At 41.4% G+C, this 20,916-nt stretch overlaps 3 protein-coding genes across 3 annotated transcripts in view; 2 read left to right on the plus strand and 1 right to left on the minus strand.

The window, feature by feature from the left end:
• The window catches only part of MCPH1 (microcephalin 1), a 592,087-nt gene that overhangs the window by 365,230 nt on the left and 205,941 nt on the right, over nt 1-20,916 (plus strand). The window lies entirely within an intron of this gene.
• Nucleotides 1-20,916, plus strand: part of TMEM14A (transmembrane protein 14A) — a 1,080,999-nt gene that overhangs the window by 226,332 nt on the left and 833,751 nt on the right. The window lies entirely within an intron of this gene.
• Nucleotides 1-20,916, minus strand: part of ANGPT2 (angiopoietin 2) — a 74,568-nt gene that overhangs the window by 46,329 nt on the left and 7,323 nt on the right. The window contains exon 2 of the mRNA XM_082249373.1: nt 602-757. Within this exon, the coding sequence (XP_082105499.1) occupies nt 602-757 (156 nt within the window). The remainder of the gene's footprint in view (nt 1-601; nt 758-20,916) is intronic.

The raw sequence follows: 20,916 nt of genomic DNA on the forward strand, positions 1-20,916 counted from the left end.
GATAACCACTGGATCACTGCTACTGTTGGCATAAATATAAGTTGTTTTGCTTCTATAAAAGGTGGTCTTTAGTTGCTGCAACTAGCACTTCTCAGTCATTTCATAGTGCCTTTATTACTAGTGTTAATATTTATTCCATAGTGTAATTATTTTATTACTTATTTGATTATTCACTGTTTTACTTAGAGTTGCAAATCTCCATTTTGAAAAAAAAAACAATTTCTTCACATTGAAAGACAAAATGTTCTTGTTACTATTGCAGCATATAACTTTACCCATGTTAGGGATAGATGGCAACATCTAGCTAAGCTGATTTATAGAGAACAGATCTGCTTTAGTCTGGCAAGCATGGAAACAAAAGTCTGATCCAGAGATTTATAGAGCATTTTACAGACCTTGTTGCTTCCTGTGCGGTTGGATGGCAGACATATTTTACATAAATATCGCAAAGTTTACATGACCTGGTTTGGCAAAACATTTTTTCTTGAACTTGACATATAAGTAAAATGTGTTTGTTTTCTCATCAGTGTGAGTAATAACATGGTGCTAGCACCAAGCACAAAGCTCAATATGTCAGAGAATGTGTGTTCTGTGTATTTACCTGGGCTTCAACATCTGTCAGTTTTCTTGTCTGCTCTGCAGTTTGGTTCAGCAGGTTTGTCCCTATCTCCATCATGATAGCTGTATGGTTTTGCACTGCATGCTTCTGCATCTCTACCATCTCCTTTTTCATATTGTCCTGGATGTATGTCTCAAGCTGCAATACAGAAATATGAATTTTATTGATTGGAATACATTTCTTGTAAGTAGATTTTGTTAAGACTGCATACAAAAGATAAGTACACAAAAAGTTGTGCTTAAAGAGCAATTCTAGTCAACAAGTGAAACTATTCATTGATCACCTATATTTCTATCTATGATACACTATAACTCTGCTAAAATCAGGTAGGCCACTTCACCTGGAGTTATCTGCAACTCACCATAGTCAGAATTCAGAGAGCACCTCACAAACACCTATGAAATGTGTGCTATGTAATTTCATCTCTCTCTTCCTGTATCACTAGCCACATTAACATCTTGCAGGTGTTACTTTGATTGGTAGCCATGAGAAACTTCTTAATGACATTCTATTATTATTTACATTTTATTTTTGGGGATAAAGTATTCTGAATCATCAGGCTATTTTTGTACATGAGGGCCAGCAAAAATTGTGCAGTGGGTGTGTTTAGGAATTCTTCTCCTGCATCATAAGTAGGCATTCCCTCCAGATCAGGTGGACTAGGGTACTACAACAGTATGTGGATCATAAATTAAAAAGTAGGTAGAATATGCTTTGTGTATGCATCATCAGACATATGAGCCACTCCAGTAGGTACAAGAAGCTCTCCTGACCCATCTCTCTGCCTATCTGTTTGACATGACAGGATTGGTCCTGATTGACCTGACATTGACGCAGATCCTTTCTAGGAAGTTACTGACTGAGCTCAGAATATTATAACAAGGAAGTTACTGAGAGAAGGAGAAGAGTGTGTCGTACTTGCTTGCGTGGGTCATGTTGTGGGTCAACATGAACATGTTGGAGGTCAGGGTTTATTTTTTCAATGTAATCATTAAAAAATTTAAAGTAATGAAGTCTTTCAGCACATTGATTACATTTTTTTTAGGCAGAACCAATTCTCCGAAGCACAGACAACTAAGGTCTGGGAAGGCTCCCATTTATCCAGATCATTGGTGTAGCATATAGTAATTAGTCACATTTAGCTGGACTCGTTCTTGTAATGATCCACAGTTTATTGTAGCCATTTCTTCAGTTCTAATGAGTGTCAGGAACATACCCCAGAATTTATATCCACACTGATAGCATAGGCACCTTAACCCAATCGCAGTGCAATGTGTCAAGGCAGCATGACATCTCAAAGAAAAGCAAAATTCGGTGTTAACCAAAAAAGAACTGCGCAAACAGAGTGATATTTGACAATTAAATAAATTGAATGTGAATAGGGAATTTCTTCCACTAGCGAGCAGCAATAAAAACGTGAAAACGCAATAAGTGATAAATCACTTTATCACTTTTATCAGCATGACATCTCAACCCTTGGTGTCAAAGTATGCATAGGGGTTGATCTTTTGGTTTACACTACTGAACTTGTCATTTGTCAGATCACTGGGGTAGCTTTGTTCAAATGAAGTCAGTGCTTTGGTCATGCATACAGACATTTAACACTGATTACAGAATAGACAGGGTGTAGCCAACAAGAAGCCCTGTAAAGTGGAAGGTATTTTTGCCTCAGCTCATGAAAGCAAAGGACTTGCAATTGGAAAAATAATATGGAACAAAAGAAACCAAGATGGCAGTCCATTGTGCATACTGCAGACTTACAGTCCATGGCACTATAATTCCGCCATCTTTGTAGTGCAATTTCATACAACAGCCAGTCTCGAGCTGCAGGAGTTTAAGTAACATGTATTTCCCTGCCCTAGCAGTCTTCTGTTCGATCATCAGATTTGCTACTATTGATTTCCAGGTCTTACCAAAATCATAGATGTTTTAAGAAGGTTAGGGATTGTAGTGAAGGGATCTGAGGTGAGGAGTTGTTCTCTCCACAAAAAGTTAAAATTTATGGGCGACCCCCATTTTTATGATGTGGATGTTGGGAGGTTGTTTGTAATCATTTGAGCTAAGGGTTCCATGACCAGTGTGAAAAGGAGAGGGATCCTTTTTTGTGCCATTTAAATATTGAGAATGAGTGCATTTTAGTATGGAATATGAAAGAAGAATATTGAAGGTGAAGAGTATATTTCTTCCATGTGTGGAAATTATGTCCGAAGTCCTATTTTTGTAGTCCATAGAAAAGAAAGGGCCACAAAATAGTGTTGAATATGTTTTGGATTTCAAAGTAACATGCATAACAGGAATGTTTTATTTTCCAGCATCATGGATAAGGAGGTTTATTTGCAGGTGTTATCACAGGCATGTGTACATTAAACCCACCTGATCATTGTATATAATGTATCCTCCGCCAGGAGTTTAGCCAGATATTTCATGTCTAAAGGCTGGGTTCACACTATTGCAAACTGGAATGCGGGTTTCCCTGCATCAAATTTGCATGTCAGGAGATTGTGACCGGCTCTCTATGGAGTCGGTTCACATACCTCTGGAGCGGCTCCAGTGCAAATTGCACAGGAGTCCTGTGTGTCTTCTGGTCTGTTGAAATCGGGCCTAAAAAGGTGAGCAGGGATGCACAGGAACCCTGCTGTGAGCTGCTCTGTGCGGCAGTGTCAACCCAGCCTTAAGTGAGTATAGAAATGGGCCTGTAGAAGCCCCAATGGGTGGAATCTATGTTAGGTTTAGGGATCAGGCATATAGTGGCAGCCAAACTCTTAAGATTAAGGTGGTCAGTTTTAATAGGCTTTTGTAGGCTTTCTTAAGCATGGGAGGTAGGATTTCAGAATATATTTTATACTTTAGTATGTGGCAGCAAAGCCATGAGGCCCAGGGGTTTTATTTTGTTTAAATTTTATTGGCAGTAAAATTTCTGGAATCATGATTTTTTGATCCAGTGCTGCTTTTATGGTCGAGGACATGACAAGCAGGTTAATGTGGGAGAAGAGGTTGTCAGCATCCAAACTGTTAGTCAGTCAGTGAGCTATGGAGTTTGATCATGTGGTGTATGTATCTATGTGAAGTTTGATATGTTTTAAATGTAGGGTCTAAGAACTTTAATCAATTAGCAAGCATCATATCCTATTGCCTTATTGATAACGTTTATAATGCATTCTTATTGTTTGTTTTTTTTTTTTTCATTAGATCTTTAGAAAAAGTGAGTTTGGGATTTTCTGTGTTCATTTTCCAGCCCCAGCACTTTAGTCATCATTTCTTCCCACCTCCACTGATCTGTTCAGCCACTAATCAAAGAAAAATACCTGGTTATGGTAGAGCTTGAGTCTTGTGACAGCAGTTGTGATTAGTCCTGTACTGTCAAGTGGGGTCAGAGTTAATTATCCCTGTGTAAACTCCACCTGTAGCAACTCGGAGCTTACAGAGGGATTTCAGGCCCCTTTTACACTTGTGCTACCTAAAAGTCGTGCAATTTTTTTGGCCGTGATTTTGACTAGACTTGAAGCAATGCCTATATCTATGGACCTCAAAATTCATAAAAGTTGGACCAAAGTAGTGTAGGGATTGCTTTGAAGTCATTGCGACTTGAAGTCGCACAGATATGAATGGTACTCAATGGAAATCATGTAGTATGACTTGACATGTGACTTTGCAGTCCCAAGTCGCAGGACAAGTCGCACAAGTGTGAAAGGGACCTCAAAGGCAAGGGGAGTATGAGTAGATGGGGAGAAGGAGGATAAAGAGAATATATTTATTTTTGCTGCATGGGCAAAACACACATTCCCTTAAAAAAAAACACATCGGGGTCACCAAAAAAAATAAAAAAAACCTCTATCCTAAATGTTTCTTTTAGTATTACTAGTGAGTGTTTTTTTTTTTTTTTTAGTATGTTTACTTTGGTAAGGCCTATGCTTTTAATACATGTTTTTATTGGGTTGGTGGGTTTACTTCTTTTTAGCAATTTGTTAAATATGCATCCTATACATTGTTGCTAGACGTGTCTTTGCTTTTGTACAGTTTATTTGCTCTTGCCAACACAGAAAAGGCAGAGTCCAAGGCATGAAACACAAAATGCAGCCCGTTAGAAAAGTTAGCTTAAGTGTTGAGTTTTGCTGTTGCTTTTAGGAGTCTACTATAAAATCTACTGTTATCTAGCACTTACTGTGTATTCTTAAAGATTTATGTTTGCCCTCACTGATTTAACTTTGAACTTATAGTTTACAACCACCTTTAAAGATAACTTTTTTTATTTTAGCATAATACATTCATTTTTCACTGAGGGTGATTAAATCTTAAAAGAAATGTGCACTGATAAGTGATTTTAAATGTATTACCCTGTTATGTCTTCCTGATTTACATTGTTAAAAGCGAACTCCAGCCTAAACCTTTTCTTTAGTTGTTTTTTTTTTTTTTTTTTTTTTAAGGCATGGGTAAGAGTCTGCATATATCCACTGTTGTACATATTTTGGGAGTCAGGGTATCCCAGGTATAAGTATTTATTTTGATATTGGTAGTGGGGATTTTTTGTGTGTGATTTTAATCTTAATTTAGTGATAAAAATGTGACAAACGTTTTAACACAATCCCACTCTACTAAATGAATGTTCTGTTGCTTTTTCTGTATCCATTAGAGAGAAATCTCCTTTAGTCCTAGTCCCGGTTCACACATATGCGTTGCAGGAACTCTGCAAATCCACTGCGGGTTCCCGTAACGCATTCAACTCGCAGGCAGTTCACACTGCCATATTTGAATCGCTGGGGGTGTCAATACAAAGGTAACGATACCCCCAGATCAGTTCGCATATCGCAAAAAAGCGACAAATACCCCCAAAAAAGGGTCCTCTGCGAGTTTGGTCCGAATCCAATGTGAATTCAGCCATACAATCTGTATGGCTGAATTTGAATCGCACAGACATCACATGTGATTTGAAAAACAGCACGCTGCGAACCACATGCAATGTCTGCCATCACATATATGTGAACCAGCGCTTAGTCCTTGTGCATCCCCATGTACCTGGGACAGGAAACAAGGGATAAAAGCACTGAGAAAAATATTACACTAATCCTTCTCCCCTCTTTTAATAACCTCAAAAGAGACACTAGAAGACAATTTATAACTTATTGAAAACTCAAAAATTTTATTTTTCCAAAATGTTTGTGAATAAGGTTAATACACCACACAGTCACACTATCTAATAAAACAAAGCCCGTACTCTCATTTTGCATTGCCAGTTACGTACTGATGTATTCTGTATGGCATCTGACAGAAGATGAATGTCAGGTCTTAAATATATCATGATGCTTGCTTTGAAAAAACTAAAATGAATTCCATCCAAAAAATTGGAGACTCAGGTTAGGCTTACTAATTTGGTCCTCAAAATGGCCCAAAACCAAAAATGTCATTTATTTCAGCTTATAATTAAATGTGATGGGTGCATTTGTTTTCTTTTTTTAAGCTTTCCCCGCCTCTTTTTTCCCCTGGTAATTTGGCCAGTAACACAACACCTGTTTTAGAGTGCCCCCACTCTGGAGGAGCAAACACTAAGAGGACCTTTGGACTGCAGCATTGTCCCCGTCTCGGGGAGGGGAGTATTAGATGTATTATAAGATTTAAATACAGTAACAAATTGAAGCCAAGCTCCAGCTAATACCTTAAAGCAGTTACAGCAAACCGTTTTGTCCCTCATGGAATAAAGGTTTTACATAAATAAAGCAAAGCGAATTGGCTTCACCATAGGTTTCAAAGCCATCTGAAATCACTGGGACTCTGAAAAGAAGATGAGCAGCCTAACAGCCATGTCACACAGGCCCTTTTGCTGCTGAGGTCACATTGCCAGGAGCAGAATTGTGTAGCAGAGCATTCTACTAATATCTATTGAATTGCTCCCTTACTGGGCCAGAATGCTGCTGAATTTTGCTCACTAGTGAGGGGGTGACATTACACACTCCTGGCTTACCTGGGAGCCACTGAATACAAATGTGTTTCTTAGCAAGGCTTTTACTGGCAAGTTGTTGTTTTGTGACATAGCCCTAGGTCCTTTGGAAACTTCAGGACTGCTTTTATGCAGCCTAAAAACAGAGGACCTCCTAGCTAATAAGCATATATACGCCTCTATTTAGGATGTTCCCAGTTTCTTAAGGCAGGCAATAGATTATGCAGTTTTCTTTACTGCAACCACAGGTTGCAAGAAAGAGAAATGCTTAATTCCCCCAACATCACAGTCAGTGCTAATGGGAAAATCCTCCTGCGGAGCTATTGTGTTCTCTTGGGGGAGGGGGGGGTTATACCCACTGGCAATAATCGCATCCTAGAAATCCAACATGCTTGCTGTTTCCAAGTTGCTCAGTAGATTACCTTGGGTACAATCGGCTCTGCCCATACATAGTTTGAATCTTGGCCGGTCCTAGCACTTACTTTACTCTGAGCCTACATGAATAAATTTCAACTGTTTCAATATAAAGGAAACAAAAAAAAACTCTTTCTTGGCACAGAGTCTCAAAGTCAATTTGAGAAAAGTGCACCTGGGGAATGATGTCCTCCAAGTCTGCTGCTGGCAGAAGGAAGCATTTCCTTAGTCCCCAGTCATCCCTTCTTTACCTTCTACAGTTTCTTTCTGACACGTAACACTGTGAGAAGCAGCAGAAAGTGTGTAAGACAATATATTGTATGCAACCAAGATTACGAAGGCTACTGTGTTAGCACCATGAGTTACATGACTATGATATCTCTAAATCATCATCTCCAGGAAATAGATGCTGACCCCCAGATAAGGCCCGAACAAGACATATCTAAATAGAAACATAGAAAGGTGACAAAAGACCAAGTTGTCCATCGAGTATGCTCCATTTTTTTTTCTTTCATTTACATGTGTTTGTTTTTTTGTAAGTACAGATCTATATTTGTTCCAAGCATGTTTGAATTCACTTACTGTTGACTGGCTCATTACCTCTACTTTCTAAGATTAGATAATACTCTCTAAGGTTTTCCCAGTTTGTCACCTGAAACCTACATAGTTTGTAAGTAAGGCTACGTACACAAGGGAAATCTGTACAGAAGAACATCCAGTGTTCATGTAACTTAGACCTCCTTCCAACCACACTGCCATTTTTTCCTGCTCTTGCTAGGCATCAGGCAACCGGGTGTGGCCCACGTCAGTGGTAGACATGGTCTGGACATTGGCACTACGTGCAACCATATTCTATGAATGCAGAATGCATACTGAGCATTTAGAAAAAGTACAGTCTTTCCAAGCCCACAGTTGGAGAGAGTAAAAAAAATGCACGCATAATGCTCCCTTTTAACGCCATGTGTATTTTGTCTATTTTTTCTGTTTGTCATTCCAAATCATAGGAGTTGTTTTCAACTGAAACCATAGAAGTTAAAGAACCACATTTCTCTATCGCTCATTGACAGACGTAGTCTTCTTGATTCTCAAGAGCTGGGTTATGTTGTCTCCGCAGGAGTAGGACTAGGCAGAATGACAAAACGTTCTGGCTCCACCCTAGGGGGCAGTCCCTGAGGGTATATCCTCCCTCTCTCTGCTACAGGGAATCAGTTTTTTTCTGTCTAGTCAGGAGTAAGGACCTAAGTTCCTTGCTGGGATCTTTTGGTCCTGGCAAGACTTTTTTTCTTTAAGAAAAAGACATTTTTTAGGTAGTTTTCTCCAGTGTTTTTTTCCTGTGAGATCTTCAAGCAAAAATGCCGGACTGGGCGACACTTGTGGTCACCCCAGCCGGCCTACGAGCGCGTGCAGACCAGGCATTGCGCTTGGTCGGCCGCGACATATTCAAGTAAGTATGCGGGGCAGGGCGACGGGCTGGATGTGAGATCCAGTGGTCACCCCGGTTTCTGCCTAAAAGCGCGTGCAGACCAGTGCGCTGAGTCGGCCGCAACGGAGTCCCAGTAAAGGGACTGATTTTGCGAGTTAAAAGCTCGCTTGGACGCCAGGACCAGAGAGTCGAGGCGTCCACAAACCCCCACCTCGGTGGAGAGGGTATTATGAAGAGAGGGTGCCTGTCGGTTCGGTATGGTGAGTAAAACGTTCCCTTTTTTCCTCATTTATGAGGCAGTATATATTATGGGCCCCTCCATATATGGTCAGTATATATCTGACACTTACAAGTCCCCCTTGTAATACAGCATGTGTTTGTGGGAAGTGGACTTGGTTCAAGAGCTAACACTCTACCCAGCAGACTGTAACATTACAGCAAACATAGGAGGTATAATCCTACCTTATGTGCAGTGTATCTCTGTAGATCCATATGTCACCTCTCAGCAGAGTGCAGGTGGATGTGCTGGGAAGACGATATCGGCGGTCCGCCGCCATTTTGCCGTAGACCGAATGCATGTATGTCCTCAGGTCACGCCGGCCGCCATGTTTTTGGAGTCTTATGTCTCTTCTATGGGGGCGGCCATGTTTTGTGAGCCCAGCTTCCTCGTGGAGGGCTGGGAACGCCGGAAGGCGTACACAGGGGGCGGAGCCACGCCTTCTGCCCGGGAAAAAGCAAACAGCTCCTTCCAGTCTGTGTAAGACAGACGCTGGCTGCAGTTTGTTGGAAACTGCACTGCATCGGTTGGTGAGCCTTGGGGGTCCCTCTCTCTCTCTCTTGGATCGAGAAGCAGGTACTCTGAGGGGCGCTATTGCGCTAGGGGGAGACACACAAAAAAAAAAAAAAAAAAACGTTTTTTTGTTTATTGCTGGCAAAAGTGTCCTGTATTAACATGGACCCTGCCACTCATGTATCTCCTCCGGATCCCCTCGAGGGGTCTGCGGGATCCTCCAGCACCCCATTGACAATTGAATCTTTGTCAGCCATTATGGAAACTTTTGTGTCCCGGGTGGAAGTGGCTTGTCAGGGACAGGGCGCAAGAAAGCGACCCCCGCCTAACCCCTTATTATCTGAAACCTCGGATTCAGACTCTGAGCCTATTTCTGCAGTTGCAGGTACTTCATCTGGTATTGGTGTCTCGGGTCCTGTCTCTTCAGACAGTGAGGAGGATGTTTCGGCATCTGCCATAGCCCGAGAGGAAGCGTTGGTAAACGCACTCATTGTATCTGTTCAAGAGACTTTAAGGTTACAGGGTATTCCATCAGAAATAGCTGAAACTGAGATCCCTTTTGGGACTAAAAAGCGCATCAAAGTGGCAAAGGTTTTTCCATTGCCCAAATGTTTTGGCAATCCAATCGATGAAGAATGGCGTCTGCCAAAACGCACTTTTAATATTTCCAAACGCATTGACAGGCGTTATCCGTTTGAGGAAACCCTTATTAAGAAATGGACAGAACCACCTGTGGTGGATTCACTAATTGCTAGATTGAATAAAGCCACGGTTATTCCTTTAGAAGACGCTCCGTCTTTTAAAGATCCAGTGGATCGCAAGATAGAAGCTATGTCTTGCACCATGTTTTCCTTGATTGGATCAGCTTTCAGGCCAATAATTGCTATTGGTCTGGTTTCGCAGGCTGTAACTGAATGGACCAAGTGGTTACGCCGGGACTTAGAAGAAGTCCCTCAGGCGGTATCCGATTTGTTGGAACAAATGATACAGGGGTTACAGTTTGTATGTGATGCGGCGTTAGACGCCACTCCATTAATGGCGCGAGCATCAGTCTCAGCAGTGGTTCTCAGGCGTACACTGTGGCTAAAAGGTTGGATAGCCGACCAAGGTTCCAAAAAAGCATTGGCTAATATCCCCTTTTCAGGAGAACGTCTATTTGGAGCCAACTTAGATGAGATCATTAAGGATCTCACCGGTGGAAAAAGCACCTTTTTACCGCAAAATTTTAAAGGTAGAGGAACTCGTCAAACACGAGGGCCTTCTTTTTCTGCTCACAAGAGGTTTTTTCGTCCAGCGGGTGAAAAAACTAAGTCCTCCAAGGTTCCTACAGGAGGCGTCAGGGGTCGTTGGTCGGGCAAGCAAAAGCCCGCCCCCTCCAGACCTGAAGATAAACCATCCAAAGCCTGAAGGTGCGCCCCCACCCATAACTGGGGTGGGGGGACGTCTTCGCCGGTTCCCGGATCCATGGCTTTCCAGAATCCCGGACAAATGGGTTTGCGAAGTCATAAAGTCAGGGTACAAGATCGAGTTTCGATCTCTCCCACCGGCGCGATTCTTCCCTTCCAATATCCGACTATCTCCGGATCGTCTAGAAGATTTGCGGAGAGCAGTCACAGATCTACTACAACAAGGAGTGGTAGTCCACGTTCCTTGGACAGAACGGTTTCAAGGGTTTTATTCAAACCTGTTTACAATACCCAGGAAAGAGGGCAAAGTGCGTCCAATTCTGGACTTAAGAGCACTCAATTCTTTCGTCAACATAAGAAGATTCAGAATGGAGTCCATTCGCACGGTAGCAGCCTTCCTGCATCCAGGGGATGTCCTAGCGTCCATAGACATCAAGGACGCCTATCTTCACATTCCCATTTTCGCAGGACATCAGCGTTTTCTACGCTTTTCCGTAGAGGAGAACCACTATCAGTTTGTGGCGTTACCTTTCGGTCTCGCCACGGCTCCGCGGGTCTTCACAAAAGTGTTGGCCCCAATGTTGGCACTTCTGCGCCAAAGAGGTATATCGATTCTAGGTTACCTAGACGATCTTCTGCTTCATGCAGAGTCTCCTCAGACCTTGCTACAAAACATAGAAATTACTATGATTTCTTTACAGGAATTCGGGTGGCTGGTGAACCAGCAAAAGTCTTTTCTGGTTCCCACCCAGAGGCTCGAATATCTGGGTCTACTTCTAGACACAGTCAGGACAAGAGTGTTTCTTCCGGTAGGGAAACTTCGAAAGATTCAATCAGCAGTCCAGTTGTTACTGTCCAACAGCTGGTCTTCCCTTCGGACTTGCATGAGGGTTCTGGGGTTGATGGTGGCTTCATTCGAAGCAGTCCCATTTGCCCAGTCCCATACCCGAATTCTTCAGCAAGAGATTCTCCTCAGATGGAATCGGAATCCGGAATCCCTGGACAATCAGATACGATTGAGCAAACAGACCAGAGAGTCTCTGGTTTGGTGGCTTCGGTCTCCAATGCTCAGCCAGGGAAAGTCATTTCTGCCAATATATTGGACGATAGTGACCACGGATGCCAGTCTATCCGGATGGGGAGGAATTCTCGGTCAATTATCTGCCCAGGGACTTTGGTCCCCGGAAGAATCCAGATTACCGATAAATGTATTGGAACTGAGAGCGATCAGACTTTGTCTGATTCACTGGACCGAGCAGCTCCAGGGCAGCCCGGTTCGGATCCAGTCGGACAATGCCACGGCCGTGGCTTATGTCAATCACCAGGGGGGCACCAAGAGTGTCCGAGCGGCCAAAGAAGTGGCTTGCATTCTTCGCTGGGCGGAACGATTTGTTCCAGCAATCTCTGCGGTGTTCATTCCGGGGGTGGAGAATTGGCAGGCAGATTATCTCAGCCGTCAGACCCTGGATCAGGGGGAATGGTCCCTCCATCCAGACGTTTTCCACCAGTTGTGCCTACGGTGGGGCACCCCGGATGTGGATCTGTTGGCATCACGATTCAACAGGAAAGTTCAGAGATTCGTGGCTCGCTCCCGCGATCCTCTAGCAGAAACCGCAGACGCACTGATCGCCCCGTGGGGGCAATACCAGCTAATATATGCCTTCCCTCCTCTCGCGTTACTGCCAAGACTTCTTCGCAGGGTAGAGGAGGAAGGAATCCCAGTAATCCTGGTAGCTCCGGACTGGCCTCGTCGAGCTTGGTACGCCGACATGGTCAGACTGGTGGCGGACGTCCCGTGGAGACTTCCTCTCAGAGAGGATCTACTGTCTCAGGGACCGATCTTCCATCCTGCTTTACGATCGCTGGCTTTAACGGCCTGGCTATTGAGACCCAGGTGCTGAAGGACAAAGGTTTGTCAGCTTCAGTTATTCCTACTCTAGTTGAAGCAAGGAAAGCGACTTCCAGAAAGATTTATCATCGCACATGGAAGTCCTACATTGCATGGTGTGAACCTTTGGGGTTCCGTCCTCGTTCTTATTCGATTAGTCGAATATTGGCTTTTCTGCAACAAGGGGTTGAGCAGAAACTGGCCTTGAGTACTATCAAGGGTCAGGTCTCAGCATTAGCCATCTTCTTTCAGAAGCCTTTGGCTACTCATTCCTTGGTGCGGAATTTCATCCAGGGGGTGCGACATCTGGCTCCGCCAGTGCACGCGCCGTTACCCCCCTGGGATCTTAATTTAGTGTTGTCGGTTCTTCAGAAACCTCCCTTTGAAGATATTAGGGAGATTCCTCTACCCTCGTTGTCCCAGAAGGTGGCCTTCTTGGTGGCTATTACTTCTGCACGCAGGGTGTCAGAACTGGCCGCATTATCTTGTCGTTCACCATATCTGGTGGTTCATAGAGATAAGGTGGTTCTTCGTCCGAATCCATCCTTCCTACCAAAAGTAGTTTCAGAATTTCATCTGAATGAAGAAATTGTATTACCTTCCCTGTGTCCTAAGCCCAGTCATCCTCGGGAATTTGCTTTGCACTCCTTGGATGTGGTCCGGGCGATCAGGGTATACTTGAAAACGACAGACTCGTTTCGCAAGACGGATTCACTTTTTGTGATCCCAGATGGACCCAAAAAGGGGTTGCCTGCATCTGCCGCGACCATTTCCAGATGGATCAGACAGACGGTAGTGCAGGCTTATTCTATTAAGGGTCGGGAGCCCCCGTTCCCTGTTAAGGCGCACTCCACTCGGGCACTTAGTGCGTCATGGGCCTTTCGCCATCAGGCGTCCGTGGTCCAGGTGTGCAAGGCGGCTACCTGGTCGTCGGTGCATACCTTCTCTAAACATTATAAAGTTGATGTAATGGCATCGTCTGATGCCTCATTTGGCCGCAAGGTTTTGCAGGCCGCAATTTGAGGAGACCAGTGGTCTACCTCGAGGGTTTTTTCCGTTGGAAAATTTTTCTTTAGTCTCATTCTTTGTTTATAATGAGCCTTTAAAACTTCTAGTTTGGCACCGGTTGGGCCTACTAGATTGGATTTGATTTTGTCAATCCCACCCCTCATTTGTGGCACTGCTTCTGGATGTCCCAGCTCTTGAGAATCAAGAAGACTACGTCTGTCAATGAGCGATAGAGAAAAATGGATTTTTGTAAGAACTTACCGTAAAATCCTTTTCTCTTAAGCTCATTGACAGACGTAGTACCCGCCCCTCTATCATTGAGTTGGGTTGGGTTAATTTCTCTGTACTGCTTTAAACAGAACTGATTCCCTGTAGCAGAGAGAGGGAGGATATACCCTCAGGGACTGCCCCCTAGGGTGGAGCCAGAACGTTTTGTCATTCTGCCTAGTCCTACTCCTGCGGAGACAACATAACCCAGCTCTTGAGAATCAAGAAGACTACGTCTGTCAATGAGCTTAAGAGAAAAGGATTTTACGGTAAGTTCTTACAAAAATCCATTTTTTCTACAACGTTATTTAATAATTGTAACATTTTAGCTAAGCATGCCTCATTTGGTAAATTCAAGTGTCCTACTTTTTTCTTTGTTATTCTGGCCCAACACAGTGTTGCTGAATAATTGTGGGTAATTTGTTCATAAATGTAAAGAAAAAAATGGCTATAACTGCTCTTCATGCACTGTGCAGCTCACAGTGGTTTCAGTAGAGGTATCTTCCTTTCTGGAAATCTAGCTACAACAGAGAAGATAGTGTTTTCTTTCTAGTTATACTGTGTGGAAGGGATGTATGAATCACAGGACTTTATGGACAGAAATACAGATCCGTGGGCTAGTAAAACAGATCATTTATATAATCTCTCTCTCTCTCTCATATATATATATATAATGTATATTTCATTTGTGTTTTCAACTATTTGCTCTAGAGTACATCTTTAGGCCTGAATAAAGCTTCCAGCACATGTGATTTAAAATCTACTCTTCAAATTTGCTTGGAGCCTTGGGGGGAAATTTTAATGCCTGATTTACCTTGAATCATTGCTGCAAGGAAAAACTATTATCAAAGTAACTTCTAGGGTTTAATGGGAAGATAGGCTGTTTTGAAGAGGGAGAAGCCTAAAGACTTAATAGGGGAAATTTTGGATTTTAAATCTAGTTTTGACAGCAAGATACTTCCTAGCAAGTCAACATCATATGATATTGATGGATATCAATATCAGTGGGAACAGCTTAGTCCTAAACAGCACTATGGAATCTGAAGCATGCAGAGCTTCTCAAGACATGTAAGTCACCCCATAAAATTCTGTACACTGTTCCATCAACCTTGGGCCAACGCCTTCATCAATACAAATGGCTGATCAGAGTTTTTCAAGCAAGTGAAACGTCCCTCTTGCCAACAATGCAGTAACAGGTCTAGGGGTTTTATTATAGCAAGTGTCTAACCCAGTGTATGTAGTCTAAACAAAGATCCCTTTACACATAGGCGTCTGTTTTCAGGTGCATAGATTTTTAGTTTTCTGACAACTTTCAAAATCTGGAAACAAATTGATTGGTAGCTATCATGTGGTTACTCTACTATGTGTAGATTTATGAAGCCAGAAAAAAATATAGCTACGTAACCAATGTACACTTTCTACTGCTGTCTTAATTTTTGCCATGATGATACTATTTAATATAATATATTGTTTTGTTTTTTTTATTCATCTTGTGAGGCTAATATCTTGTAACGTTCCTGGTGGTCTGCAATTTGCTGAGAGATCTGATCTTTTTCTGGAGTCATGCATTCTGTCTACAGTGATGAATAATAGGTCTTGGTGGCTGTAGTTTCCACACCACTCCATGGACCTGCAAAAACCAAGGAATGTAAGGGCTAAAGCAGTCTTGTTAGATGTGTTTGCCCTTAACAAATGCTTGACCTCCGTTTACAAAAACTGTGTCATGAAGGATGGAGAAGAGTCAAAGATCAAATGTTTAATGTGATATTTTATTTCCCTGTGATTCTCTCTTACCTATAACAAACAAACTTTGTACACATGAGAGGTTAAGAGTTTGTAAACCATCCCTGGTTAAGTACCTAAACGGATAATCAATGCAGACTGATATGATGTCTGAACAAAAAAAAGTAGTATATCATAGAAAGATTGTAATCTTGTTTGTAAGCTGTTTTTTATTTTCAGCTTTGCAACCTTGCAATGTACTTTATGTTGCGTTCTCTTCATCACTATGGCTATGAATTGTTAGTATTAGGGCCCATGTATGGTCATAAATGGTAATTTATCCTGTAGTATAAACTACAGGCTAAAAGTATGGCTTTAATTGATAACCATCCAATCCTACTGAGTTGCTGAATTTATTACTGCATATGAGGGGGTATTGTTCTATCTTTTAGTATCTTGCCACTAACTGATGTTAATCTTTGGTTTTGCAACAGAAAAAGTAGAATCACATGGGTTAATGTGGAAATCTCCCCCACTTGTTTTTCTTTTGCTATAAGATTTTTTTTTTTATAAGGCATCTGTAGCTAAATCAATTTAAGTTTTATTTCTTCGGCCCCCTGCCATCCAGATCAAAGCAATGCCAAAGCCATAATGACTAAATATGCCCTGCTGCAACTGGTGAAATATGTTTCACAGTTTGTTCTATAATGTAAATGTATCAAGTGATATTTGATGAGGTTTGTAATACAGATTATCTGTTGGTGGCTTTAATTTCAAAGTAATTAAACTGTAAGGAAGACATGGTGCACTTGAATCAAATACACAGTAGTATAGTAAATGTTCCCATGCAGTCTGTTTTACAGTATTGTTTTATAGCTTTTGTGTGTAAAACACAAAAGATAACACTGGAAAGAATCTGTAAAACAGATCATCTAGATCACATGTATGTTTGTCTAGCTATGGAATGAGTGCGTTGAAAACCCATATTTATGTGCTATAGGTTCTGGCCATATACTGGATGCAGAATTGGTCACAGATGTTTATAGAACAGCCGGATCTTAATAGTTTTGTAGTAGGTAAGGTTGAATAAAGATGCCAGCCCTTCCAGTTCTAACTGTGTAGGTGTATGTGTGTCAATTGTTGATAGTCATTTCCCTTATCCCTGTATGTTGTGTTCACTAAGATGCACATCCAAGAGTCTTTTAAAAATATCAATACTCCCTGTTGATGCCACCAGATGTGAGAGAGTTCCACATCCTTACCGCCCAGGCAGTGAAAAAATCCCTACGCAGCTTTAGGTTAAACCGCTTCTCCTGCAATTTCATCATGTGGCCCCTGTATCTTCATACACTGAGAAGTTTTCTTCCTATGCTGCGGTCACCATTGAGGTATTTGTATACTGCTATCATATCTCCTCTCAAGCATCTCTTCCCCAGAGAGAATATGTTCAGTGCCTGCAGTTTTTCCTCATAATTGAGGTCCTTCAGTCCGCTTATTCATTTTGTTGAGCTTCTCTGGACTCTTTCCAACTCCAGCACATCCTTCCTGAGAACTGGTGACCAGAACTGGATGGAATACTCCAGATATGGCCGAATCCGTGTTTATTAAAGTGGCAGGATTATTGGTTTAACTCTGGAGTAAATTCCCTTTTTATGCATTCTTTTAGTCTGCTGGCTTTGCTGGCAGCAGCTTGACATTGCCTGCTATTGCTCAGCCTGTCTTCTACCAGGGCCCCCAAATCTTTCTCCATCCTCGATTCTCTGAGAGCTTCTTCCCTAAGTGAGTAGTTGGGGGCTAAAAATATAAGCACAAAGTGCATCACTTTACATTTTTCAACATTAAACCTCATTTGCCATGTAGTTGCCCACCCCATTATTTTATTCAGGTCTTCCTGTAAAGTTTGTATATCCTGATGTGAAGTTATTGTCTGCCTATTTTTGTGTTGTCCGCAAAAACTGAAATCAAGCTATTTCTACCGACCTCTATATAATTTATGAATAAATTAAACCGAATTGGTCCCAAGATAGTCTTTGGGTACTCCACTTACCACTCCAATAATAGGGTCACATGAGAGAATTATATTATGCAATGAAAAAAAAAAATGGCAACCTTCATTGCTGATCTCCTTTGGTGAATACCAGTTGCCTGACTTTCTCTGTCTAGTTTGAGTTACCAGCTTGGAACAAACATGTAGATTAGAAAGTCCAAGTGAAGTCAAAACTCCTGATCTGCATACTTTTTTTCAGGTCAATAATTCAAAAGCAGCTTGGATCACCATGCTAGCCTAGAAACTAGCAATGGAGTAATATCAATTATGGAATAATATCAATTATATGGGGTTATTGGTGAGAAGGCAGTATTTTAGGAAAAAGTTCTAATTAACTAGATTAGTATTTTGCACTACATAATTTTGCAGTCTAATCTGGAATATGAATGCCCTAATATTTGTTTGCAGGTAGAATAAGTTACCATATGGATACCATATACAGGCAGAACTCAACCAAGGGAGAAGAGTTTTGGGCCACAGGTTGACCCTTATCCCGCCAGTATTTTACAGCTGTCTTACTCTTCACTCGGAGATCTCCCTCGTTCCCAGTTCTAATATGACAATCATTAGGGGACGAGGCACAGACATGCTACTTAAATGTGTCACTGTTTCAAAAGGAAAGTGTTATTGTTGCCTACAGCAACCACTGAGCTCATAATAGTCATCTTGTCTTGCTGAATGGCTACTGCAGATTGCTCTTTTTCCCCCCTACTCAGATACTTGTCATACAAAAGGCCATGCTCTACTATTAAGTTGTTCAGTGAGAATCTGCTTGGTTGTCAGGTCCTGCTACAGGCACCATTAGTTTTGTGTATATTTCTCACACTAAGCTGGTTTCATGAGAAATCTAATCCTTTTCTCCAGAGTACATGTTTAGTGTTGACATGTGAACATCTAGATTCTGGGTGACATTTGTAAAATGATTGCCCGACCTCACCTTTCTGCAACCAGTATTTTCCACTGATTGCCACTTCCCTCAGCTAATCCCAAAACACCAAATCCTTTGACCCTGTCAGTGAACACTTGCTGTGCAAGAATGCAATGCAGATTACATGAAGATTGTTTCCAAAGGAATTTCTGCCTTTTGTTTCGTATATTTGTAATGGAGCAGTCATTTTTTAAAATAATAGTTTGGTGTTTATAATAAAGCAGGCCATGCACCACCTAACCCAGCCTCTTCATCTGTCAAGTTGTGGATCTGCGGTTTTGCTATGCATCCATAAGGCAAAATCTGAATACTTAAATGTTAGACTTTTGTGCTTAACCTTTACTTTATACTGGATACAGCATAGGATGTCACATGGTGATCTCATACAGCCAAAGATCATCACTGACTGACATTTTTTAAGCAGGCCATAGCTCAGTTCAGCAGGAACCGGATGAATTTCGTTTTATCTATGGCAGGCTGGTTGTAAATGAAGTTGATCTGTCGATCGATTTCAGTACAACCAGCCTGTCCATTTTTTTTTCTTCCTGATCACTGCTGAGGGCTATAACCACCAGCAGTAATCATCATATTTTACCGGTGGGGAAAGCTTACCACGCTACCTGTCGGCAGGACACAATAGCGCTGTGGGATAGCTTCCCCCATAAAAACAGATTGTGTTGATGGGAGGAATCGAGCAATTTTCTTTCCTTCAATACGTGCTTGAAGGAAACAAAATTGCATAATATATGACCTGCCATATATTGATTGTTGATATATTGATCAGCTTTCTGGATAGTTTAAGGAAAAGCCTATTTAGGTCCATTCAGACTTGTTCTTTAGTGTTCTACTTTGATGTCAGAAATGTAAAAGGTAGGTGCAATTCTAAACATTCATCCCTCCTTTTCTACCTCCTCATTATTTTGTAAGTGTACAATGCCCAGGGCCAGCACATTTTACATATATTACAATTCCTTCTATAAAATTCTGCTTGTACTCTATATTGAGAATAATGTCCATTTTGGTGAAGTGAGCCAAACCAGAAAGCGCAACATGGCTTATAATGTCTATGGCTCAGGGTTCAGTGTGTACACTCCATTTTTTTGATTTTCTGGTTACCAGGAATGCTACAGCATTACCAGTAAACACTGGTCAGGCAATCATAGCAATGAAAAGGTACATTCATTTGACAGCAGGTCTCCTTATTTGCAGATTTGATGTGGAGCACAAGGGATATACTTAAACTAAAGGAGCATTTACGCTTCAACTATGAGGCACTAAACCTAAACATTTTTCAGTTTAGGATTGCAACACTATTCTAACTCGCATGAGAAATTTGCTTTAAAATATTTCCCCATTGGTCTAAGCTAACCCTAATCTAGTTATTATAGGAGGGATTTAGAAACTGCCTTTTTTTTAAATTGCAAAATGAAATAACTCCTAGAAACATTATTATCTGTCAGGATCATGTGACCCAGGTCTGGCTTGTTCCTGGAACTAAAGCATATGCACTAAATTGCCAGAACTATTTGGTCCCGAGTTATCCTAGCTCCACAAATTATTTTCGAGACCTCTCATTCTCCCTGTCACATTCCTGTAAACACTGTTGGTAAGGATCTTCAATTCTTCTAACATGCAGAGTAAACATGTGTGTTCAATCTCCATTTTCAGTGTCTCCAGAATGTGTGTACACATCAGGTCAGTAACACTGGCTGATCTCTGAAATGCAAATGAGAAATATTTCTGTGTCTTGAAGCACATATTTTCAGTGTAAGCTAATTTACGTGGCTCACTGATATAGTAATCCAGAGCAACTTTTTGTTATCGGTTACCTAACTTTTACCTTTTGTTTAAAATGATCACAGTACAATACAGCTTGATGACAGCGCTATATTACTCCCCAACGCCGCCAAACACGAACTGCCTAGTAATGTTTTTATAAGTTTAGGACAGATTTATTATATTTTATTATTTGAAGCACTGTGTATATAAAGCGATACATAAATTGAATTAAATTTATTAAACCGAATGTTTGAGGCCTTTGCCTATTCATTTCATTAAAATGATACAAAATAACACTTTTCTACTAAACCATTATTGCAACTATTCTCCACAAATTGTATAGTGAATGGAAGTGTCCTAGGAAATACAATGTATCTAAATCCAATAACAAAATGTAACATAATGCAGATATGTCTTTAAATGTGTAGGCTGCATTATTTTCTTTCAAGGAGGTTTTCCTTTTCACCTGGTGACACTGGCAGTAACACACTTTCTTAAGATGAGAATGCAAAGTCACTGTACTGTATCTATGGAGAAGCTGCACTGTCACCTTAGAACAGAAAGTGTTTTTAGAACAGAGCATCTCCTCTTCTCCTCACCTCTATAACATGGGAAAGTGTTTTGGAGCCCATAGAGCTTAAAACACTGATAACAGTCAGCAGAGGCAAGAAAATACAGGAAATTACCAGCTTA

This window comes from Pelophylax lessonae (genome assembly GCF_965119305.1).
Source record: "Pelophylax lessonae genome assembly, chromosome: 3".
Classification (NCBI taxonomy): Eukaryota; Metazoa; Chordata; class Amphibia; order Anura; family Ranidae; genus Pelophylax; species Pelophylax lessonae.